Raw genomic sequence first — 19744 nt, 5'->3', positions numbered from 1 at the left:
AATGCTTACAACTGTGACATTTTTGCTTTACATCCTTTTGTGGGGAATAATTTAGTGTACAAAATTACTTTGGAATAAATGGAATACAACCACACAGAAACTTCAGAGACTGGTAGATTTGGGCATTTTTGTTTTGGTTTATTTTTTTTTTCTTTTTCCCAATAGGCAAAATAGTAAAATATGTACTCCAAATAAGATTATGAGATGTATAGGAATTTCGCTTGACTCATGTGAAGACTGAAAATCATAAGACTGTTTGCAATATGCAAGAAAACAAAAGTTACAGTTTTTACTTGAGATGGAATCCCATTTTGGAAAACAATACTGTTAGTGACCTTCAACATATGTCTTATAGAATGGAGTATAAGAATTATAGAATGGTTTGGGCTGGAAGGGACCTGAAAGATCATCTCATTCCAACCCCCCTGCCATGGGCGGGGACACCTTTTACTAGGCCAGGTAGCTCAGAGCCCCACTGAACCTGGCCTTGAACACTTCCAAGGATGGGGCAAGAATAGATTAGTTGTCTTTATGTTCTTATGATCTTTCTCCATGTAGCACTGAGACCCAATAGTCCTCAGTGCAGAATTTCAGGATCGCCAGGGTTCCTTCCCACTGACCCCATCTCTCAGTAGTGCTACAACACCAACATCATCTGTACAACTGAGAGCTGGTAGTGTATATAAAACAAAATCATAATGTCAGTCAAATTATGAATGGTCTTGTGACGCCTCTTATTCTATGAAGGGACTGTAGGGGAATACAGCTACTTAATGTTACTGTTTGCATTTCTGTTAAGAAATGGAGTAGAAATAAATACTAATCTTATTTCAAACCTTAGTTAAAAGTGTACATCTAGGTAAATTACATAAAGGTGCGGGACTACTACTATATTCTTGTTTAGATTTCACTTTAATGAGAATTGCCCATGTATAAAACCAGTTCTCCGTTCGATGTAGCTATGCAAAGAAGGGAAGCTGAATCTGTATGTTTGCATTACACTATTATATATCTTCAATGTAGGATTAACTCTGCCCATTATTTTCCTTGTGAAACCTTATTGTTACCTACTTATTATTAATTCACTGCCCCTTTAGAAAACAACACTGAAATGTGTGTTTTTCTACTGACCTTAGCAATTTACTTCAGTCTTTGGAGTGGGAGTGAAGACATCTGAGAAATGGTACAGAATGGGTTTGCGAACGGTGGAAGAGTTAAAAGCTGACAAGACCCTCAAGCTGTCAAAAATGCAGAAAGCAGGTAAGGCGAAAGTGTCACAAAAATTTCTGTGTCAGTGCTCTAAGAACTTTATAACAGAATCACAGGAGGAGACAAAAGTCATTTATACATCTGTTTGCTTGCTGCAGGGTCTTGTGAATACTGAATTATTAGGTAGAAATAATATTTGGATTAATAGAACTGCTAATTAAAAATGGTGTCATTCAAAACATAGGAATATGCATACTTTTAAATTGCTTGCATAGATACCAAATGAAATCTCTCATACACAAAACTGTTAATGGTTCATTATTGCACAGGTTGTGCAAAATTGGGAAAGCCCAAAACTACTTTTCGGAGGAGACCTGTCTCCGTCAAGGCAGCTCTACCTTAGTGATAAATCAAGATTTGTAATAAAGTACTTATAAAATTCTTCCCATAATCCTAGCACACCTGAGCTTTAAAATGCTAAACGTGGTCACATGCAGTGTTACTTCCCCATAGATGTTTTGTTTGTGTGCTGTTTCCCTAAATAAAGGAACTAATTTAAACAAAGAAATTAGTTAAACTAAGAAAAAATATTATATAACATGACATTATAATAACGTAACTTTATTTTTGCATTACATTCATGTGGTTTACATCACCTCAGAATCCCTTGGATCAACTTTCCTACATTGATGTTCCTTTGTCCTTTTTTCTTTTATGTGTCATATCCAAATGTGAAACAAGCAGCAGGGCTGGGCTATTTCAACACAAGCTCTGTGATCAAAAATAAGATAGGTGGGATATTTCACATACTTCTGAGCCCTGTACTTGGGTAGAACACCTTAATTTTGGGAAGGCTGCCTTTTAAAGCAGTACATCCAAAAATGCCATTGATGGGAGCTGGTAGGGAAATCCAGAATAACTTATAAATATTCAGGTTCTCAGAAAGTGGAGCAATTATTGCGACTGCTATATTGACAAATGACCTGACAAATAATAATGACAAAAATATATATAAACTCTAAGGGAAAGATGAGGAAAGGAAGAGGCTGTCTCTGGCCTGTGATCCCTCACACCCAAGAGAGATCACAGAGACTGATTTCAGGAATGATGGTGAGGAAGGAAAACCTGAAGATGCTGGATCAAAATTTCTTTCTTCCCACAACATGTTCTAAAACAAACCTATAATTTCAGGTTCATGATGCAGCATTTCTTAGTTCTTGCCATTAGATAGGGTTCCCTTGCCCATGGTATGAGTTATGTTCTTTAACTTCCTGATGAGAGGTGGCTATTCACATGGGCTTTGCATAATGCAGTGTAGATTTTGATAATTCCATGGAGTGATCAGCACTTTTTGCCTTTGATTTCCAGGGTTTTTTTACTATGAGGACCTTGTTAGCTGTGTATCTAAGGCAGAAGCAGATGCAGTAACCTTGATTGTCAAGAATACTGTATCCACCTTTCTACCAGATGCTTTAGTTACCATAACGGGTGGTTTCAGGAGGTGAGTGAAAACAAATGGAATCCCTTGGCTGTTTTATTCAGGTACATGAAAAAGAGATGTTGTGTATTGGAAAAATCAAAGAAGCTTGGTGGGAAGAGTTTGTTTTCAACTTTTTTTTTTCCTGGGTTTGTTGTTTGCTTGTTTGTTTTTTCAAACCAGAGGGCAATTCTATGACATTCCCAGATTGCTGTGTTTTGTTACTGTGAATAGTTGGTTTGTTAGAGCAAAATCTGAGAATAGCTTGATGGAAAAATGATGTTTAGATCATGTACTGTACTTGGGCATCTTTTTTTCTCTTTCACTGGATCTGAATTCCCGAGGCTGAGACTATTGTAATGCCATACTTCAAGGAAAGATACAATGGGCTTAAGGCAGTCTTGGATTTTTTGTTTTGGTTGTGTTTTTTTGAGGGAGGAGAGGGTCGGTTTTGGGTTTCTTTTCAAAGAGATCTTAAGTCACATGAGCTGAAATGTGCTGAGGCAGTTTTTAGTGTTAGAGGTATACTTTACAGTAAACACTTACTAAAATGACCATAAAGCAATGACTAAACCAAATATACACTAACCTCTGTATAGATGGAATGATCTCAGAATTTCTTTCCTGGCTGATTTTTGTTCCTAAAGCTTTTGGTAAAACCAAACATGAAGCTGTTGCTCAGAACATCTATAATTCGTTCTTTCATCACTTACTTGAGAGCTCTCTTAAAGCCACACAGCAAAGTAATGAGACTGGGAATAGTCTTCAGAAATTCTGGTTTCCTTGCTCTATGTTCAGGCCCCCATTATGTCCTTCTTGTAGTACATGTCATGCTCATAAAGCAGAAAACCCTACTCAGCACCTTAGATCTCTTGCTGCTTAGTTTGTTACTTTGTAAAACTTTGACTATATTTTAAAAATAAAAAAATCTTTCAAAAATACTTAAAGTATTCTCTTAGAACTCAAAATACACAGTTCTGTAACTCTTATGCAACTAAAACTGGTATGAGTACAAAAGAGAAGAATGCTAATAATTAATGTATCACCTGTGTGATTTAATATCATGAACCCAGATAGGTTTGCATAGACTCAGACCAATCTAAATTAAGACCTTATGTAATTTGTAATTTCTATATACATGCACAAAGATTGTGCTGAATGTTTTTATAATCTTTGTACTATCTTATGATATTTATAATTATTCCTTGTATATCCCATATTTATTGTAAGAACATTTGCAGCCTCCAGCTACGTAATTACTGTATAACAGTGTGGTCAATCAGAAGCATTAGGCTTAAGTATGAACCCTGACCAGAGTTATAAGAACAAGATTAGATTCTGTATTCAAAACCTCAAGTATCATCATTCTGTGAGCTTTTAAGAGGCATGTGATGACAATCTCTTCACACCAAAGCAAAGAGGGATTCAGGGACCTTGTGTTGTTCGTAACTTGCATGTAACTGATTAACACGTGTCTAGATGGGTCAGAGACTTGCAGGTTATTATACTGAAAACTCCCCGTTTCTTCATTATTTAAGCATCTAATTATGCCTAGTAAGTAATTCTGTGTACTAATTGCATGCCTTTAAATATACAGGAATATGGTAAACTAGGTTTCAATATCTCAGTCCTAAATGATATTTTTTTAGCCCATGGAATATAAATGCTATGGTGTAGGATTTGTAGAAAACTATATAGGCACCTATATTTTAATTGCTGAGCTGCAACAGAGTTGATTACATCTGTTCATTTTGTCTTATAGTGGCAGTATTCTTCAACAAGAAGTATGGTAAGCTAAGTAGCTCACAGTTTTCAATTAACAAATTATTTTTTTGGTTCATTCATGATTATATAAATATTTTAGTAAAAGAAATAGGCCAATTTGCTAAATCAAACAACTTGATTCCCTCCTAATACACCTTGTACACTACTAACATAAGAGGAAAAAATAGCTCCTGATTGCTCTGAATAATATATTAATTCCCCAGGATCTAGTCTTGTCTTGCTTTGTATACCTGTTTCATAACTTGGAGAAAGTTTGGCAGTTGATTGTTTTCCTCCATATCTGACCACAGAGTTGAAAGTCAGGTGTCTCATAAACCTTACTTTACTATGTAGGAGGACTGGATGAATTGCAAGGAGCAGAACTTCCATGGTGATCTGCAGCCATGGACATTCAATAGGGTAGAGAACAGGGAAGTTACGTTCTTTTTCCCAAACCTATTAAGCACACATGTGGCTGGATATATTTGATGAAACTAGACCTTTTCCTTTAAATTCCTGAAATGTCATGAAATCAGATGATGTAGAAATTCTTTTAATCAAAATTAGAAAGAATAGTATAAAATTCAAGTAAATAATAGTTGTGGGGTTTTTTTAAGTTGAGCAAACTTGTTCATAGACTTTTGTTTGATTTAGTTTTCACCTTTAGTCTTCGGTATGGCTTCTTTTATTAGTCTTGTAAAAAATAAAAGGGTCATGATGGCAACCATTCCATATCTTCCTAATTTGAAATCATTCAGGAGTAGGAATTAATAAATTATTGAAGTCTGCATGAGTTTATCCCTCATTGCTTTCCTACAGGAACCCTTAGCTAACTGCCTGTAAAACAGACTCCTTGAGTTTCAGTTAGCATATTTTCATATGAGTGGTTGTGAGAATGTTTTCTTTTTCTTGTTTTTCCATCCTTTTTCAACACTTATCTGGGTCATTTTGAAACAGAAATTTTAACACTGAAATGCATGGAAATACAGAAATAGAGCAATTGTAGTTATGAAATAGATAAATCACACCCACATGGTGTGGAATGTGTTTCATTGTCTATCTAGGGAGGGTGTCAGCTTGACTGCAGAGAAGGAAGTACTGCATATGCTGATAATGCAATATAAATCATACCATGGACAATGTTATCAGAAAAACTGAATTTACCATGGAGTCTGTTTGAATTGGCATGGCATTATTTTCAGTGCTCAGCCTTTCTTATTTTGAGATTTAAGTTAATAAAACAAATTCCAAGATGGGGAATAGCACCTCATATTACAAGTTGCAAAAGCCACTAAGGGTGAAGTTTCCCTTCCAACATTGAGTTAAACAGAAGCCCAGGGATGGGGAGAAAAGAAACTTTGTTCTTGCATGCAACATCCCTGATTACTGTGTTTGTCTTGGCTATGTCCAAGGCAGGAGTGTAATTTAGGCTAAAGTGTGTTATCACTTTTCAGTGAGTTAAACTGTGGACCTGACAATTTTTTTTCCTGGTTATTAAAAAGGTAATTTTATACTATGAAGAGAATTAAGGACTTTTCCATAGTAATATCATTATCTCATCTTCTGTATATCACTGCATGTTACCAAAAATTTGATTCCTGTTAGCAATGTGTTAATGCTATTAATAATATTAGCATTGTTGTAAGATTGTTAGTAATGACAAGTAGACAGAGAACTTCACAGTAGGTTTCATGACAGTGAAACAAGAGGAATTTTCCCATTTTTCCTGTAGTTCCCTATTAATATATGGCTTCAGAATAACTTCAAGAAAAAGTTTTTATGCACTGAAGCATTATCACCATGTTTTCTAAGACCCTGAGTTTTAGCTAACTTGATTTAGCTTCTGATATTTGGGTTTACCACAAGAGGTGATCTAGGCTGAGGGCTTCCTAAGAGCAAAAACGCTTGGAGGATTATATACTAGATGTAGTTTATGACTTCAGTCTCTTTACTGATTATTCATATGTCAATACATTCACCCACAAAACCCAAATTTCACTGGAGAAATTCAGAAAAGGATCTGGAATAAGAATTACATACAGTTATGAGAGTATTTATGTATATATATATATAATATAAAGAAAAACTGCATTTTCAGAATAGTTTTCTGATAGCCTGTTCATATGATTCCCAAATTATTTACAAATTATGTTTCAATTTTCTTGTGTTGCGTGTAGCACACTGAAATAGTTGTGGTTAGCTCTGCAGCAGCAGCAGTGTATTGCTATGATGTGAGGACATAGTTACTGTATCATCAACAGGCACTTATTTTTTAGAAAATTACCTAGCTGTCCTCTTGGTATTATGATTTCACTTCTGAGTTTCTCAAATTATATTTACCTAGACACACTTTTGTTGGCTTCTCCTATCTTTGCCTTAAGATAGAGTGAAGTAGACTAAGGAGACACTTTGTTTTAGGTAGTTTTTGTTATTGCAGTTCCTAAGGAGTTGTCCAAGTATGTTGGGCAATGCATCATGCAGAATAACTAGTGCCTCTTGTCTATTATTTGTCTTGGTGGGAGGCTAATTCCTCCATGCAGCATCAGTCTTCAGGGAATGTTTTGTCTCAGACTCTCATTATTAATTCTGTTCTAACATGAGCCTAATTGATTGATAGATCACTATCTCCTTGCTTGAGTTTTATATTATCTTTTAGAATCAGGATTTGACACTCTGTAACATTTGTAGATAAGAATTGTTAATAAAAAAGCAGTGAAGAGAGCAAAGGACAGGGTCAGTGTGTTTGTCAGGCACCACTGCCATGCTTTTGTATATTATGGTGCAAAAGCTTCTTGCCTGTGTGCAGTGACATTTCCTACAAGGCAAAGGAATGCATAAAGGAATGACATGGGACAGAACTCTGCTCTTTCCTGTTCTGTACCAAGATAATAATTTAAAGATATCCCTCCTTTCTGTCTTGGAGATAAAGTAAAATGAAATAGCTGGGATAAAGAAACACTTTGAGAGGTTATTTTACAGGTTCACGCACTGGTAAATAACCAGTGTTATTGTGGCACCTTTGTTTCAGAGATGTGACTTCTATATGGCACCTGGAATCAAATTTATCCAACTGTTGGTACATGCTCATAAATGAGAGAATGTAAGATTGAGTGTATGAAGAGTATTATACTTCCCAACCTTTTGGTATATACTCAAGACTTTGTGGTTTATTTAACCGAGCTCATCATGTGGTCTCTGACTGAACCTCTGGATAAATCATAGAACACTTGAACAAAAGATTCCTTCATTAAGTTTTTAGGCAAACTCCTAATCAGAGGTTGCTTACTCTGCTTACACTTTGTTTTTACAGTGTACCTTTGCATTTATGCTGTTCTTAGATATAGTTATTTCTATGGGGTTTTTTTACTCCAACAAGCAAACAGTAGTAAGGGAAGATATAAGCTGTACCCAGCTATCGAGTCCAAATACTGTAATTTCTGCTCACTTTCTTTCGCTGCTGTTGTGAGAAGTAAATTTTTTTCTCTGCTGCTATTTCATTTTGTCATGGAGAAATCTGCTATAACAGATATCTGTATAGGCAGGCTGCTCACTGTTGGAGCTGATATGGTAGTTTGCACACACACTAATTTAAACAGATCCTGGAATAATCTAGCAATTATTCCAGCAACAGACTGAAGAGACTTCTTGGCTCTCATTCGTGAGCGTGGCTTTTCCTCTGACAAACTGTAGTCCATTTTGGATGAGGCTTTTAATCTGATCTGGTTGGTTTTAAAGCTTAGTAAAACAGCTTTGCCTTACTAAACTCCCTAAATTTAAAAATGTTTGACCTTGAGGTATTGGGATGCTGTGAGTAAAAATATTCTGTGACTGGAGTTAGAAGCACTGCAACTGGCAAAGAACAGAGATCATCATTAGTTTCTGTTTTTAATTTTCTGTAACCCATTAAAAATTAGGTTGGGAAAGGAGAAAATCAAATTAATAGCTAGGCAAGTCAATTTAGAAGATAATCTATTGGAGTAATTCAGATACTTCCTTTTGTCATTAGAGCTTTGATTATTTTTCTACTCATTTCATCTATTATTAGCCCTGATGAATCATGAAGTAGAAGCTGATGAATAAGGTATCTGGGAGCTGTGGACAAAAACAACTTTGTAAGAATCCATGAAATAATTGAGTACTTTCTTTCAAAACCTTTAGAAAACTTGCTGATGTAAGATTTTTTTACGTGCCCTACTCTGCTCAAAGTAGTAGAGTAGAAGTACTCTACCTTTACCACTTCCACAGGTTTTTCAGCTCATTTGAAGGATGCTGTTTAGCTATATACCTCTCTTATCTCTAAAACTAGTTCAAGTGATGGGTCCAGAGTGGAGGTGGCAATGCTGATGATTTCTCTGAAGCCAGAAGTTTTCCACTGTGTATGTAGAGCCAGAAAACTCCCTGACTTAGCCTTGTACTTTTCATGATAACCTACATGAACCGCCTGCATCTCCTGGAAGGTATTTGTGAGAATCTCTACGGTGTTTAGTATTTTCTGTTTCATGTCAAGACTGATGATGACTACTAGGAAGTAAGCCAGAGCAATACAAGTGATGTTATAAAGCAAGATATGAAATCTCAGATTGTATTATTTCGGGACCGGTAAAGTCTCCTGTATTAGCTTTTTTTTTTTATTTATTTATTTATTTTTTTTATTTTTATTTTTTTTTATTTTATTTTCCCCTCACTGAATTGGAAAAAACAAGAATGAAAACAGAATGTAGGGGTTTCTATTTCCTTGTCAGGCATTCAATCCAAAATTTTAGTTATGTACATGATCAGATTTGTTACCATTTTAATTCTAGCTTTTGTTTGAAACTGATGAAAAATTTTAAAATTACTACACTGATGACTACTTTGTGCTATTAACAATATTTGTCATTATACAAATTATAAGGGGTACTGGCATGAACATTTTCAAATTGCAAAGGCAAACTTTTAGTGGCAAAGCAGCATATTGCAAGTACACTACTAGAAGTAAGATAGGGTATTGTCTTTAAAATGGGTTATTTCTTTACAGTTCTCATCTTGTTCATTTGATATCCAAATCTGATATTCAATGTTAAAACGAAAAACAAAGTGTGCAATTAATAGAAGATGCTGTGTATATGAAGAAAGAACAGAATGACAGCTAATAATGGTATTAAAAGTTTTCTTGTTTTGCTTTTTTTTCTGGTTTGCCCTTTAAGGTCACTTTCAATCATTTTTGGTTCGTAAGGGTCAACTGTTTGAATTTATATGGAAATTATATGGAAAACTTTTTAGAATGCTTGCCACTGCATAAAATCAAAATGTTAATGGCTTCACTAAGTCAAATTAAATTTTAATGGCCATGGTTTAATTTTTCCTTTAGCCCGTTCATATCCTTTAAGTAGCATTAAATGTGATTCAGTTGTCTTCTAATATCACAACTGACCTGAATCGCCTTTTCAATTAGCCTTTTAGATGAAGCAGATCTGATACATTCTAAATAAATAAAGATCTCTTTTTATTGGTTAAATGATGATATTCACAGCTCATTTAATCCATTTATAGAGATGCAATGTCAAAAGAACAACACTTTTTGGACAATGCTAGTGATAATGTGCACAGATGAGACAAAAAAATATCACAGCATCTTTGTTTTGTCAGTGAATGGCAATTAAGGTAGAGGAACTCAAAAAATCTATTTAAGACTTTAGGAAAGATGTATGACTGAGAAATGATGAAAATTATTTGACAGGATGTCACACACTGAAAACATTTTATGAAATGCTGTGACAAATAGTGAGCTAACAATGCAGAATCCCCTAATAAACTTATTCTGACAGATAATCTAATCCTCGAATAGTAGGTGTCCAATGTTTTGTAAATTGATTCATTCTATATTAATGTAAAATTGTTGTAATTTAATTTTTTCATGGATTATTTTAGAGTTTACAACTGCCTTATACAGTAATAGAAATTGTTAGAAATCTACCATAGTTTGTTCAAAAGCATCTTTGATGTTTCCATAATTCTGTTTGATGTTTGTTCTCATTTTTGGATGACAGTTTCTCAAAACCTTCACTATATAACAGAGATGACCTACTGTGATAAAACCTTCACCATGTATCGGGGCAGGCATGGGGAAAGAAGCTTCTGGGTTTACTGCTCAGCATGGGAGACAACAAAAGCCATCTGGGGTGTCTGATATGTAGAAGAGCTGGGCTGAGAGTGCTTTGGACTGTAGATGTATCTTTTCCAGTGGCTTTGGTCATCAAAATGCAAGGGAATGGTGTTGTCATTAGCTAGGGTGGATTTCAGCACTGACTTCAGTTTTGCTACGTTAGTTGCTTGTATGAGTGCCAGATTATAGCTAACAACTAACTTGCTTTCTCCTGATGTGAAGTCTTAGCCCTGAAACAAATACCAATCTCTCATGACGACTGGCTCATTAGACTCACCTAAGTGGAAAGAAGCAGTGACAGCTGTCAGTATGAATTACAGTACTCCCAGCTCCAAACTCCAGTGGTTTCTGCAGTGCCACTCTTTAAGATAATATACCATTAGAATTCCAAAATGTGAAAACAGATCTTGCATTATTTACATGATTTTCTAGACAAGTTTGCCAAAGCGAATGTCTTGAAAAGTTATAAAAGGGGGTTATCATGCAACTATTTATAATTATATAAATATAAATGTATCTATGTATCTATAACAACTATATCAATGAAATATACTTAATAACCTATATTCTACTGACTGTTCCCATTTTAAAAGGTTTGCAATAAAAATTTTTGTGATTTTTGTAATGCTAGGCTAACTGAAAAGTATTCATTTGGCATTTTAGAACAACCAGCATACGCAGTACTGGATACTATTTGCATTATGAAAATTAAACACGTTCATTACTATGTTCTGGTATGACCTTATATTGAAAATATTCCTCTGGTGCTTTGGAAGGGGAAATGCTTTGCCTTTCCTTGAACACAATTCTTCCAATATACAAGTACATAATTTTTCAGTGAGCATAAAACATAAATAAGTTCACAAAAGGTCTCTTGCACAGGACATAGGCAGTGGTGCTGGGACAGTTTGAATAGGATACCATTTCACCAAAAATAAAAAAAAATCCAACTGCTCCAGATATTATTATAACATATAACCTGGGGCTGAGGCAGGGAGGCAGCTTGTATGTTACATAGCATGTACTAAAATTGATTTATCAGTATAATTTAATAAGCTGGAAAACCTGCTTCCTACAGTAAAGTTGAACTGTTGCTCTTTGAATGTTTTGGTAATTTGGGAGTAGATTAGTATGATATGTCATGGGAGAATAAAAGCTGTTCTGATTAAAAAGGAAGCTGTGCAAATAATTGGTACCTAACATTAACATATAAAGAGATGTATTCATAGACTGAAAGAGCTTCATTTTCAAACTCTAGAGAGAATGACAAGTAATTCTTTACATGGAAAACTCAGGCAAGATCAGTGATGGCAACCTTAGAACTATTCTGTAGTGGAGTCGTGTTATATGTGCTGCAATTAATTTGAAGGGTGGCTCATGCAATTTGCAGACTCTTTCGTGTTACTGATATTAGTCATATTAGGAATATGACAAGGGGAGAATATGAATAACTAATTTTCAGTAAATTTTGAATTTTAACATGCTTCACTAGGCATAAGAGTCTAAATTCAGTGAATATTTGATTATTTCTCTTCGGAATTTTTTTTTAGTGGCTTTTAAGCAATGTTTGGTTTTTTGTGGGTTTGTCTTTTTTTTTTTTAATAGTAGGCGATAAGAGAATTTGTATATTGCTGTTTGGGAAAGAGGTTTGATGGAAGTGGATGCTGCCAATTGGAATATTGCAGGCCAGAACTTATCAGTGGTGTTATAGAGTAGCTCTATACACAGAAACATATTGAATGAGGTAGATCATGCATTTATATTTAGGGTTATCTGGAATATATATATCAAAATATTTATAAGTATTCTTTGTTTTCAGTGAAAATTTTCAATTCTCAGTGAAGAACTGTTCAGAAATGTAATTCTCTTGTCTGGTAGGGGCTATAATTCAATGATTTTTATTTTCTTAGCAAAATAAGTTTTTTTAGTCAGAACTTCTCTTTTGTGATTAGCCTCAGCTATAGAAATTTCATACTTATATTGTGTCACTTCACCTAAAGACAAGGGTATGTGCATCATGGAAGAGGTAGTCAGAGGCACAAAAACCTCTGTGAAGTGTCACAATACCTTTTCAAGATCACTGAAATATTTTGATACAGGTTTTAGCCAACAAATTGAAATGACAACTTGAATTAAAACATTTGTGTCTCCTTTATATTTAACTGTCCACATAAATCTTTCTCCTTTCTCTCATTTTTTTGACAAACTCTATTAAACCCTCAGTGTAAATAATAGTTTGAGTGAGTAGAGAGAGAGGGAGAATAAAACTATCAGCTGTAATTATCACTCAGAATTTGTAGCAAAATCAAGCACTAGCAAATATTTTCCAGTCATTAGTGATATTTTAATGTTTGGGGTTTTTTGCCTTTTACACAGATATTGTGGGAAGGCATCATATTTTGAATTGCTGCTCTGAAGAGTCACAATAATTGGAGTGTCTCTCGTAAACATTTGACATGAATACAGCTAATCATTCATTGATTTATGAAATCCTCAGCCAGTGAATTTAAATGGATCAATTTTAATACTTAGGCCGGGAAGTATGTTCAAGTGTAATATTTAAAATATATGACTTGAAAAGTATTTGCTGTATATGGATGAGCACTAAGAGTCTTACAAGCTCTCTCACAAATAAATAGCTATAGAGGAAAATATATTCATGATACTACATAAAACGGGTAAGTAAAAAATCTTCTACAAGTTATAGAGCATTAGGTACAGAGAAGACTATTAAGATAGTGGAATATATTCAGGGAATGATGAAGAAGCAAGATTAAAAAAAAAAGAGATGGGAGACTTGAGATAAAATAATAAGATAAAAAAGAGACATAAAGAACAAGAGGTCAAATCAGACGTACATGGCCTTGATGAGATGGAGATGCCTAGTTCGATAGGTAGTTCTTTTCCTTACGTTTTATCTATAAAATAATTTCGTTGCAGTTCACCCGCTAAAAACAGGATGCCTTACAAAATCCAGGCCACTCAAGGTGGGAATGGAATGAAGAGACAGATAGTAACACTGTCTGTAACACTGAGAAACATGCAGAAGAAAGCGGCATTCCTTTTAAAGGAAAATCGAATCAAAACTCTGCTTAAAGGGTAACTGAAACAAAAATCTGGCAGCAGTTTTACACTGAGTTCCAAGCAGTAGAGTCAGATGAAAGGTACCATTAATAGGCCAAGGATAGGGCCTGGCTGTGCTTAAGAGGCTTAATTAATGTGTTAAGACAGAGTAGTGCTAATGATGCTTAGCCAGCTTTCCACCAGACACTTCTAAATGCACCAGAAAACAAGAGTCTCTTTCTTTTTTGTTTCAGACAATGGTACTTAAGCATCTCCTTACCTATGAACTCTGATGCCTGTGCCTAAGTGAAATAGAAATAATACATTTTGTCTTGTGTGCAGTGTTTCTTGAATATATGTTGTTTCCTCTGAGAGGTTTCTGATGTATCAGTGTTTTTGATTATATTTCTTACTGTAATTTTGTTTTTTCGTATGTTTTACTCATAAGTGTGTCTGGGCATCTATTTTGCACTCTACTCAACAATTACTAAGATGAATGATAATATTCTGTGGTTCCAAAAAGGTTTTGCAGGCTCAGACACCAGGTAGTTCAGGGTTTGCAAGATCAAATGCCTGTTGTTTAGAGTCAAGAGATCAAAAATCAGTTCTAATTATACTATGTAATGTACTGCATAATTTGCAGTACAGAAATAAATGGCTTTATTTCTGGAAACCTGGCTTGAAAGCAGGACATTTATAGCACAGTTTACTTATTTCGATATATTCTTTAGGAGAAGTCAAAGTTTATTATAGACTAGTTAGTTGCTGTAAGGATGGTTGACAGTGCAAGCTAAGAATGATGTTTTCCTGGCAGATAATAATGAGAAAAGCTGCAAACATCAGTGACCTGGCAACCAGGGGATACATTTTGCAGATCCCTGTGGGCAAGTGTAGCCATAACATTTTAATTAAGTGTGACATGATCATGCTAGTGGTGTGGGGACTTGATAACCAGGAGGGTTATCAAAAAATCAACTGATGGTTGATTTTTTTTTTTGTTATGAGTCAGACAGGAAATTTTCTACACGTTGGATAACAAGGAGAAGACTAAAGACGTTTACAATAAATCATACATAAAATGTCTGAATTAAAAGATATAGTTAGAAATAGTATTTGTAGTTTCTTTAAGTTTGGGAATGGTGGAATATATTATGAGTTGTTGCTATACTGTGGGAGAGTTGGATAGAAATGTTTTGAGCAATCTTTTTGAAGAATGGAAATTCAGCATTAAATAGCAAAACCTGATAAGATAGACTTGGTTATAACCATCAGGTATGATAGCTGTTCTGTGATACTACTAGGGGCTATCTTGGACAACAAAAAAACCCCAAACCCATTAAAGTCTTATGGATGGATTGCTTTTTCTTTATAAACTCATGCTAAATCACAAACTAATAACCTTACACTCTGTATGTTATGCTAATGATCAGTGAAGGCAGAATATTTTCCTTTTATCTTGGAATATCTTACACCTAGACACAGTTCTAGTAGGTAAACACAGCAGACATTCCTGATTATTTGATCCTGTTGCAGTGGTTTCTGTATCCAGTTGCACCTAATTTGTTTGCATTAGTAATAATATCTTCATTGGATATAATATCCTCATTTCATTGTTGCTTATGAAATATCTTGATGTTGTTAGAGTACTCATTTGTATCACTACTATAAATAGTACTACATCCAGACTTAGTCAATGCAGATCATACCTCCACCATTCTAATATCATAAATGAAAAGTGAACAGTGTATTGGTACATTCTAACTAAAAGGTTAGTGAGAGCTTTGACAATTATTTCAGCTGAATCATGACAAAATAGGAGGATAGTTTCAACTGATTATTTGAGAAATTGAACTGGCAAGAAATGGTGACCCAGGGAATGTATCTTCACAGTTTCACCTGAAAAAATTAAGTGTGTACACATATTGAAGATGCCCTTCAAACATCCCATTACTTGAGGTCACAAAACAGTACAGGTTGAAAAAGTCAGGATTATAATCAGAAAGAAGTCAGAACAAGAGTTAAGAGAAACATAACATGACTGGTTCTTTGAGAGACTCTTTGAAAATATATGGCTAAATATTTTATATATATAGGAAAAAGAGCACAGAGAGAACTCTAAGAAGTTGCAATCTCAAACAGTATTTCCTTGCCATGGTTTGGCAATAATCAGAGAAGTTTTCAATTTAGAATTAAATAAACTAAATCAACTTCATGAGCTCCTTAGGCTGATGGAGGATCATATCTTGAAGCTGAGCAAGGGAATTTTGTAAAGGAGGGTAACAAGATTTCACAATGGAGAGATTTACTTAAGTTAGAAGTTAGATTTAATGACAGGCTTGTCCACACTTTAAAAGGCTTTCCTCGTAGAGGAAAGTATTCTTATACTTGTAGAATATTTTGGAAGCCTTTCTCTGTGGAGATGCAGTGTTCCTTTGATAGCATAGTTCAAATTGTTTTCTTGTTTTTAGACCAAAGGATGTAACTATTTCAGCTTCAGGGAATTGCTGGCTAACAGCGTGTGTGTTCACACAATACAGCTATCTTGGCAAACCACTGATGTAGACCAAGTAGCCAAGTTTAGAATTTCAGTTTGTGTTTGAAAACTGATCATAGTTGTTCTATACCATAATTATGGTGTAAAATCCGTTCATTTTATTAGTAAATGTTATTTTCTCTGTAAAAGTCTAGTTTTCCCAGTGTATCCCATAGATTAAGAGTAAAGTCCTCTTCCCTTAGACAAAATTAGTATATTACAAAATCCAAATGAGGTATCAAAGGAGAGGAATCCCATTTTCTCTGGATTATACTTCTGTAAAATTCCTGCCTACCTTACTTGCTGTAGGGGTATTCAGGTGTATGGAAAATCTGTATGCCAGCCCAGTCCTGGAAAGATTTAACAGTTCACTCTAAAAATTCAAGTGAGAGGGCAATGTTCTTATAACTAAAGAGATTGTACACATGCTTGAAGTTTAAACTGCATATTTTTTTCAGAAGTACTTGAGTAAAACTTTCACATCTCAGTAGAAAGGCTAGACTCAAACTTACCATCCTGCAGCTGTATGCTAGCAACCACGCAAATGTTTAAATTGAAATTAGTGTATTATATACCATTAGATAGAATAGATTGATAAAATAGCTTAAAGTAATCACAATTCTAGTAGAATTACATCTATTGCCACAAAATGCCAGGAAGTTCAGCTTCATAAATTGGCTTCTCATGTGTTTTTCACTAACTGAAATGTGTGAACAATTATCTACACTCTTCAGCCATCACACCACCAGCTCAAACAGATGTGTTGATCCTATTTTATGTTAGAATTTCTGGGGAATGTCTTTTTTCGGTTGTCTTTCTTTCTTTTTTTTTTTTTTTTCCAGTGGATGCAAGCAATCTATTTCTCACTTCAAGGAATTTTAATAGAAAAACTGTCATGTTTATATAACTTCCAGTACAGCTGAGCAGGAAGCAAATAGAAACCTTTATTTTTATGGTAGGTTGATTCTACAGATTGTCCCATCACTGCCAAGTAAGTGAAACCCAGGCTGAACATTTAATATTGTGCAGACATTTTGAAAAGGCATGTTTCCTTCCTCACATGAACATCAATATCTTGTTTTGAATTGTTTAAAGTGAATGTTTTGATTTTTGGAAGTGCCGAAGTAGACATGCATGAAAAAGAACTTTTTGATAGAAGTTTCTCTGACAAAGGGAATAATCCTTTTGAAAATCTCAAGAGAATTAGCAAGAGCAAATTAAAATGAACTGGGATTCAATGCACATTTTCAATCTACTGCCAGAAAGGTTCAATACATCAAAATTGGTTCCTATAAATCTATTTGTTAATTTTTTTATAGTATCTGTATAGAAAAATACTTTTCCCCTTATTCTTTAAAATATCTTATATATTAGCTTATATATATTTATAAGATTCTGAGTAATTAAAATACAAATGTGATTCTGAACCAAGCAATTTTCTCTTGGGAAAAAAGAAATCTAAACTAGTAAATGGAAACTACCTTAGTGACAAAATCTTTTTTTTTCTAGTTAAAAAAAAAAGTATTACTAGTAGCATTTTTTTAATATACATCTTTCAAGATTAGAAATGCAGACTTTCGTCTCCTTATTTCAGTAAATAATTTGAATGCAGCTGACCTTTCTGTTTTCTCTGCTGCATTATTAATGATGTTGAAGAGTTCACTAAGTTATTGTTCTAGCAATATTTATCTCGCTTAGCTGAGGTTTTGATTTGCAACTATTGCTGTTTGAAATGTGGCACCTGAGCAGATTATGCACCAGCTGAGATGGAAACAAAAAACTGGAAAGCTTTCTGACTTATAAATCCCAGAATGTCAATGCATTTCAACCATTCTGTTGTACCTTTAGGCATTTGGAATACATTTTTAATCTACAGCCAACTGTGGCCAACTTCCTTACCTGGCAGAACACCAGCAGAATGTGGACACTGCACCTGAACTGGTCTTGAAACAAAGCAATATCTATATATAATGAATAATCCAGATCTAGAAGGGTCCAGCTCTTTCCCAGTTTGTGGTAGTCTGTCCTGAAAAGTGCCAGTCACCAGTTATCTCCAAAGAAGTCAGATAGCAGTCCTAAAAATCTTAATCTTCTCTTTCATCGTTTCATATTGATTGTTTGATAGAGGGAGAGGTAGTTTTCCTTGCCTTAATTTCTTTGTGGTTTTGTTTGGTTGTTTGGGTTTCTTTATTTGTTCTTCCAAAATACATAATACTCTCCGAATGTTCACTAAAACATCCGGCATCTTTGAGTACACTGATCTCTTAGTCTCTCATAATTAGAGGTAGTTGATTTTCCTTGTCTCACAGTTTGCATAGTTCTAAAATCTTCATTAAGGCTTTTAAATAGACCAAAAGAGACTAGGTATTTCGGGATGTCTGAGCAGGTCTAGTCTGAGATGCCTGCTTTTATAAATAATAAAAATGTACCTTCTATCCAGTCAAGCCTGATTTTTCAGTACTTTCTACACATTGGAATATGTTCTTTTTTCCTGCAGGTTTCAGAATAATTAAAATTTTACAATTTCTAGTAACCAAAAATGCTGTACTACTGTCTTACAGGCTGTTTTTTGAGAGTGAGAAAGCTTGTTCCATGCTATCATAGAATATGCTGACAGTGGAGTTTGCGTATGCAAAACTAGATAGATGTTTTAAGACTAAATTAATCTGCATACCTCAAATTTCAGCTGAATATATGAGATCCCAAATCCATATCAATACTTATTGTAGTGTATATCTTTTCAAACAGTGTTGAAAGAGGTTTTGTTTTGTCATTGATTGGCACTCTGCAAAATTTGTGTATGCAGGAAGTTTATATGATGTCATTTGAAATGTTTGATTGAAATGAAGTGTAATTTAAAGGATTTGCCAAGACAGCAAAAGCAAAACTTCAGCAATGTACTTCATGACTTTAAATAAAACTGCGACAGATTGGTGTGGTACATTTCATAAGCTTTAAGGGCTTGAAATTATATGGAGAGCTTCCAGGTACAGTTGCGTTATTTATATGAAATTGAGACAGCACTTGCAGTGATTCAGAGCTTAAGCATAGTTTTGTTTTGGTTGGTGAATAGTGAATTTACTTCAGCTGGAGGATTCAGAGAGGCTAGAACTATTAACAGCAAAAAGTCATCTTCTGTGCAAGTCAAAAAGGGATAAATTATCAACATCAGTGTATAATTGGTGACAGCCACATTCAGGCATCTATGTCATGGAAAGAAGACAAATATGCTCTTCTCATAGTGAAATAACTTATTTACTGTGCGGGTATGTTGAGTCTGGCTGAGCTGGAGTTCATTTCCCCCTAGTAGCCCTCACAGTGCTGTGCTTTGCCTTGGCAGCTAAAAGGGTGTTGATAACACACCGGTGTTTTGTTTGAGCACAGCATCAGGACTGTAACATTCCTTCCTCAGTCAAGGGCAAGGTCCTGGGAGGGGACCCAAGTGGACCGGCTGACCCAAACTGACCAAAGCGATATTCCATACCATATGATGTCAGCTCCAATATAAAAGTGGTCCTCCTCAAGATAATATGTACAAAAGTAGTGAACCAGT

General features: G+C 34.8%; 1 protein-coding gene across 2 annotated transcripts in view; it reads left to right on the top strand.

The window, feature by feature from the left end:
* DNTT (DNA nucleotidylexotransferase) overlaps window positions 1-19744 on the top strand; it is a 162808-nt gene that overhangs the window by 100928 nt on the left and 42136 nt on the right. Inside the window, exons 8-10 of one of the 2 annotated variants that reach the window (XM_051800670.1) lie at window positions 1137-1260; window positions 2578-2710; window positions 4449-4475. In XM_051800670.1, coding sequence (XP_051656630.1) covers window positions 1137-1260; window positions 2578-2710; window positions 4449-4475 — 284 coding nt within the window. The remainder of the gene's footprint in view (window positions 1-1136; window positions 1261-2577; window positions 2711-4448; window positions 4476-19744) is intronic. The other variant, XM_051800669.1, reaches the window with a different exon arrangement.

This window comes from Manacus candei, unplaced genomic scaffold (genome assembly GCF_025592945.1).
Source record: "Manacus candei isolate 608988 ecotype Guabito, Panama unplaced genomic scaffold, ASM2559294v1 h1tg000050l, whole genome shotgun sequence".
Classification (NCBI taxonomy): domain Eukaryota; kingdom Metazoa; phylum Chordata; class Aves; order Passeriformes; family Pipridae; genus Manacus; species Manacus candei.
Note: the sequence above shows the minus strand (reverse complement) of the source record. Positions and strands in the feature narration are given on the sequence as shown.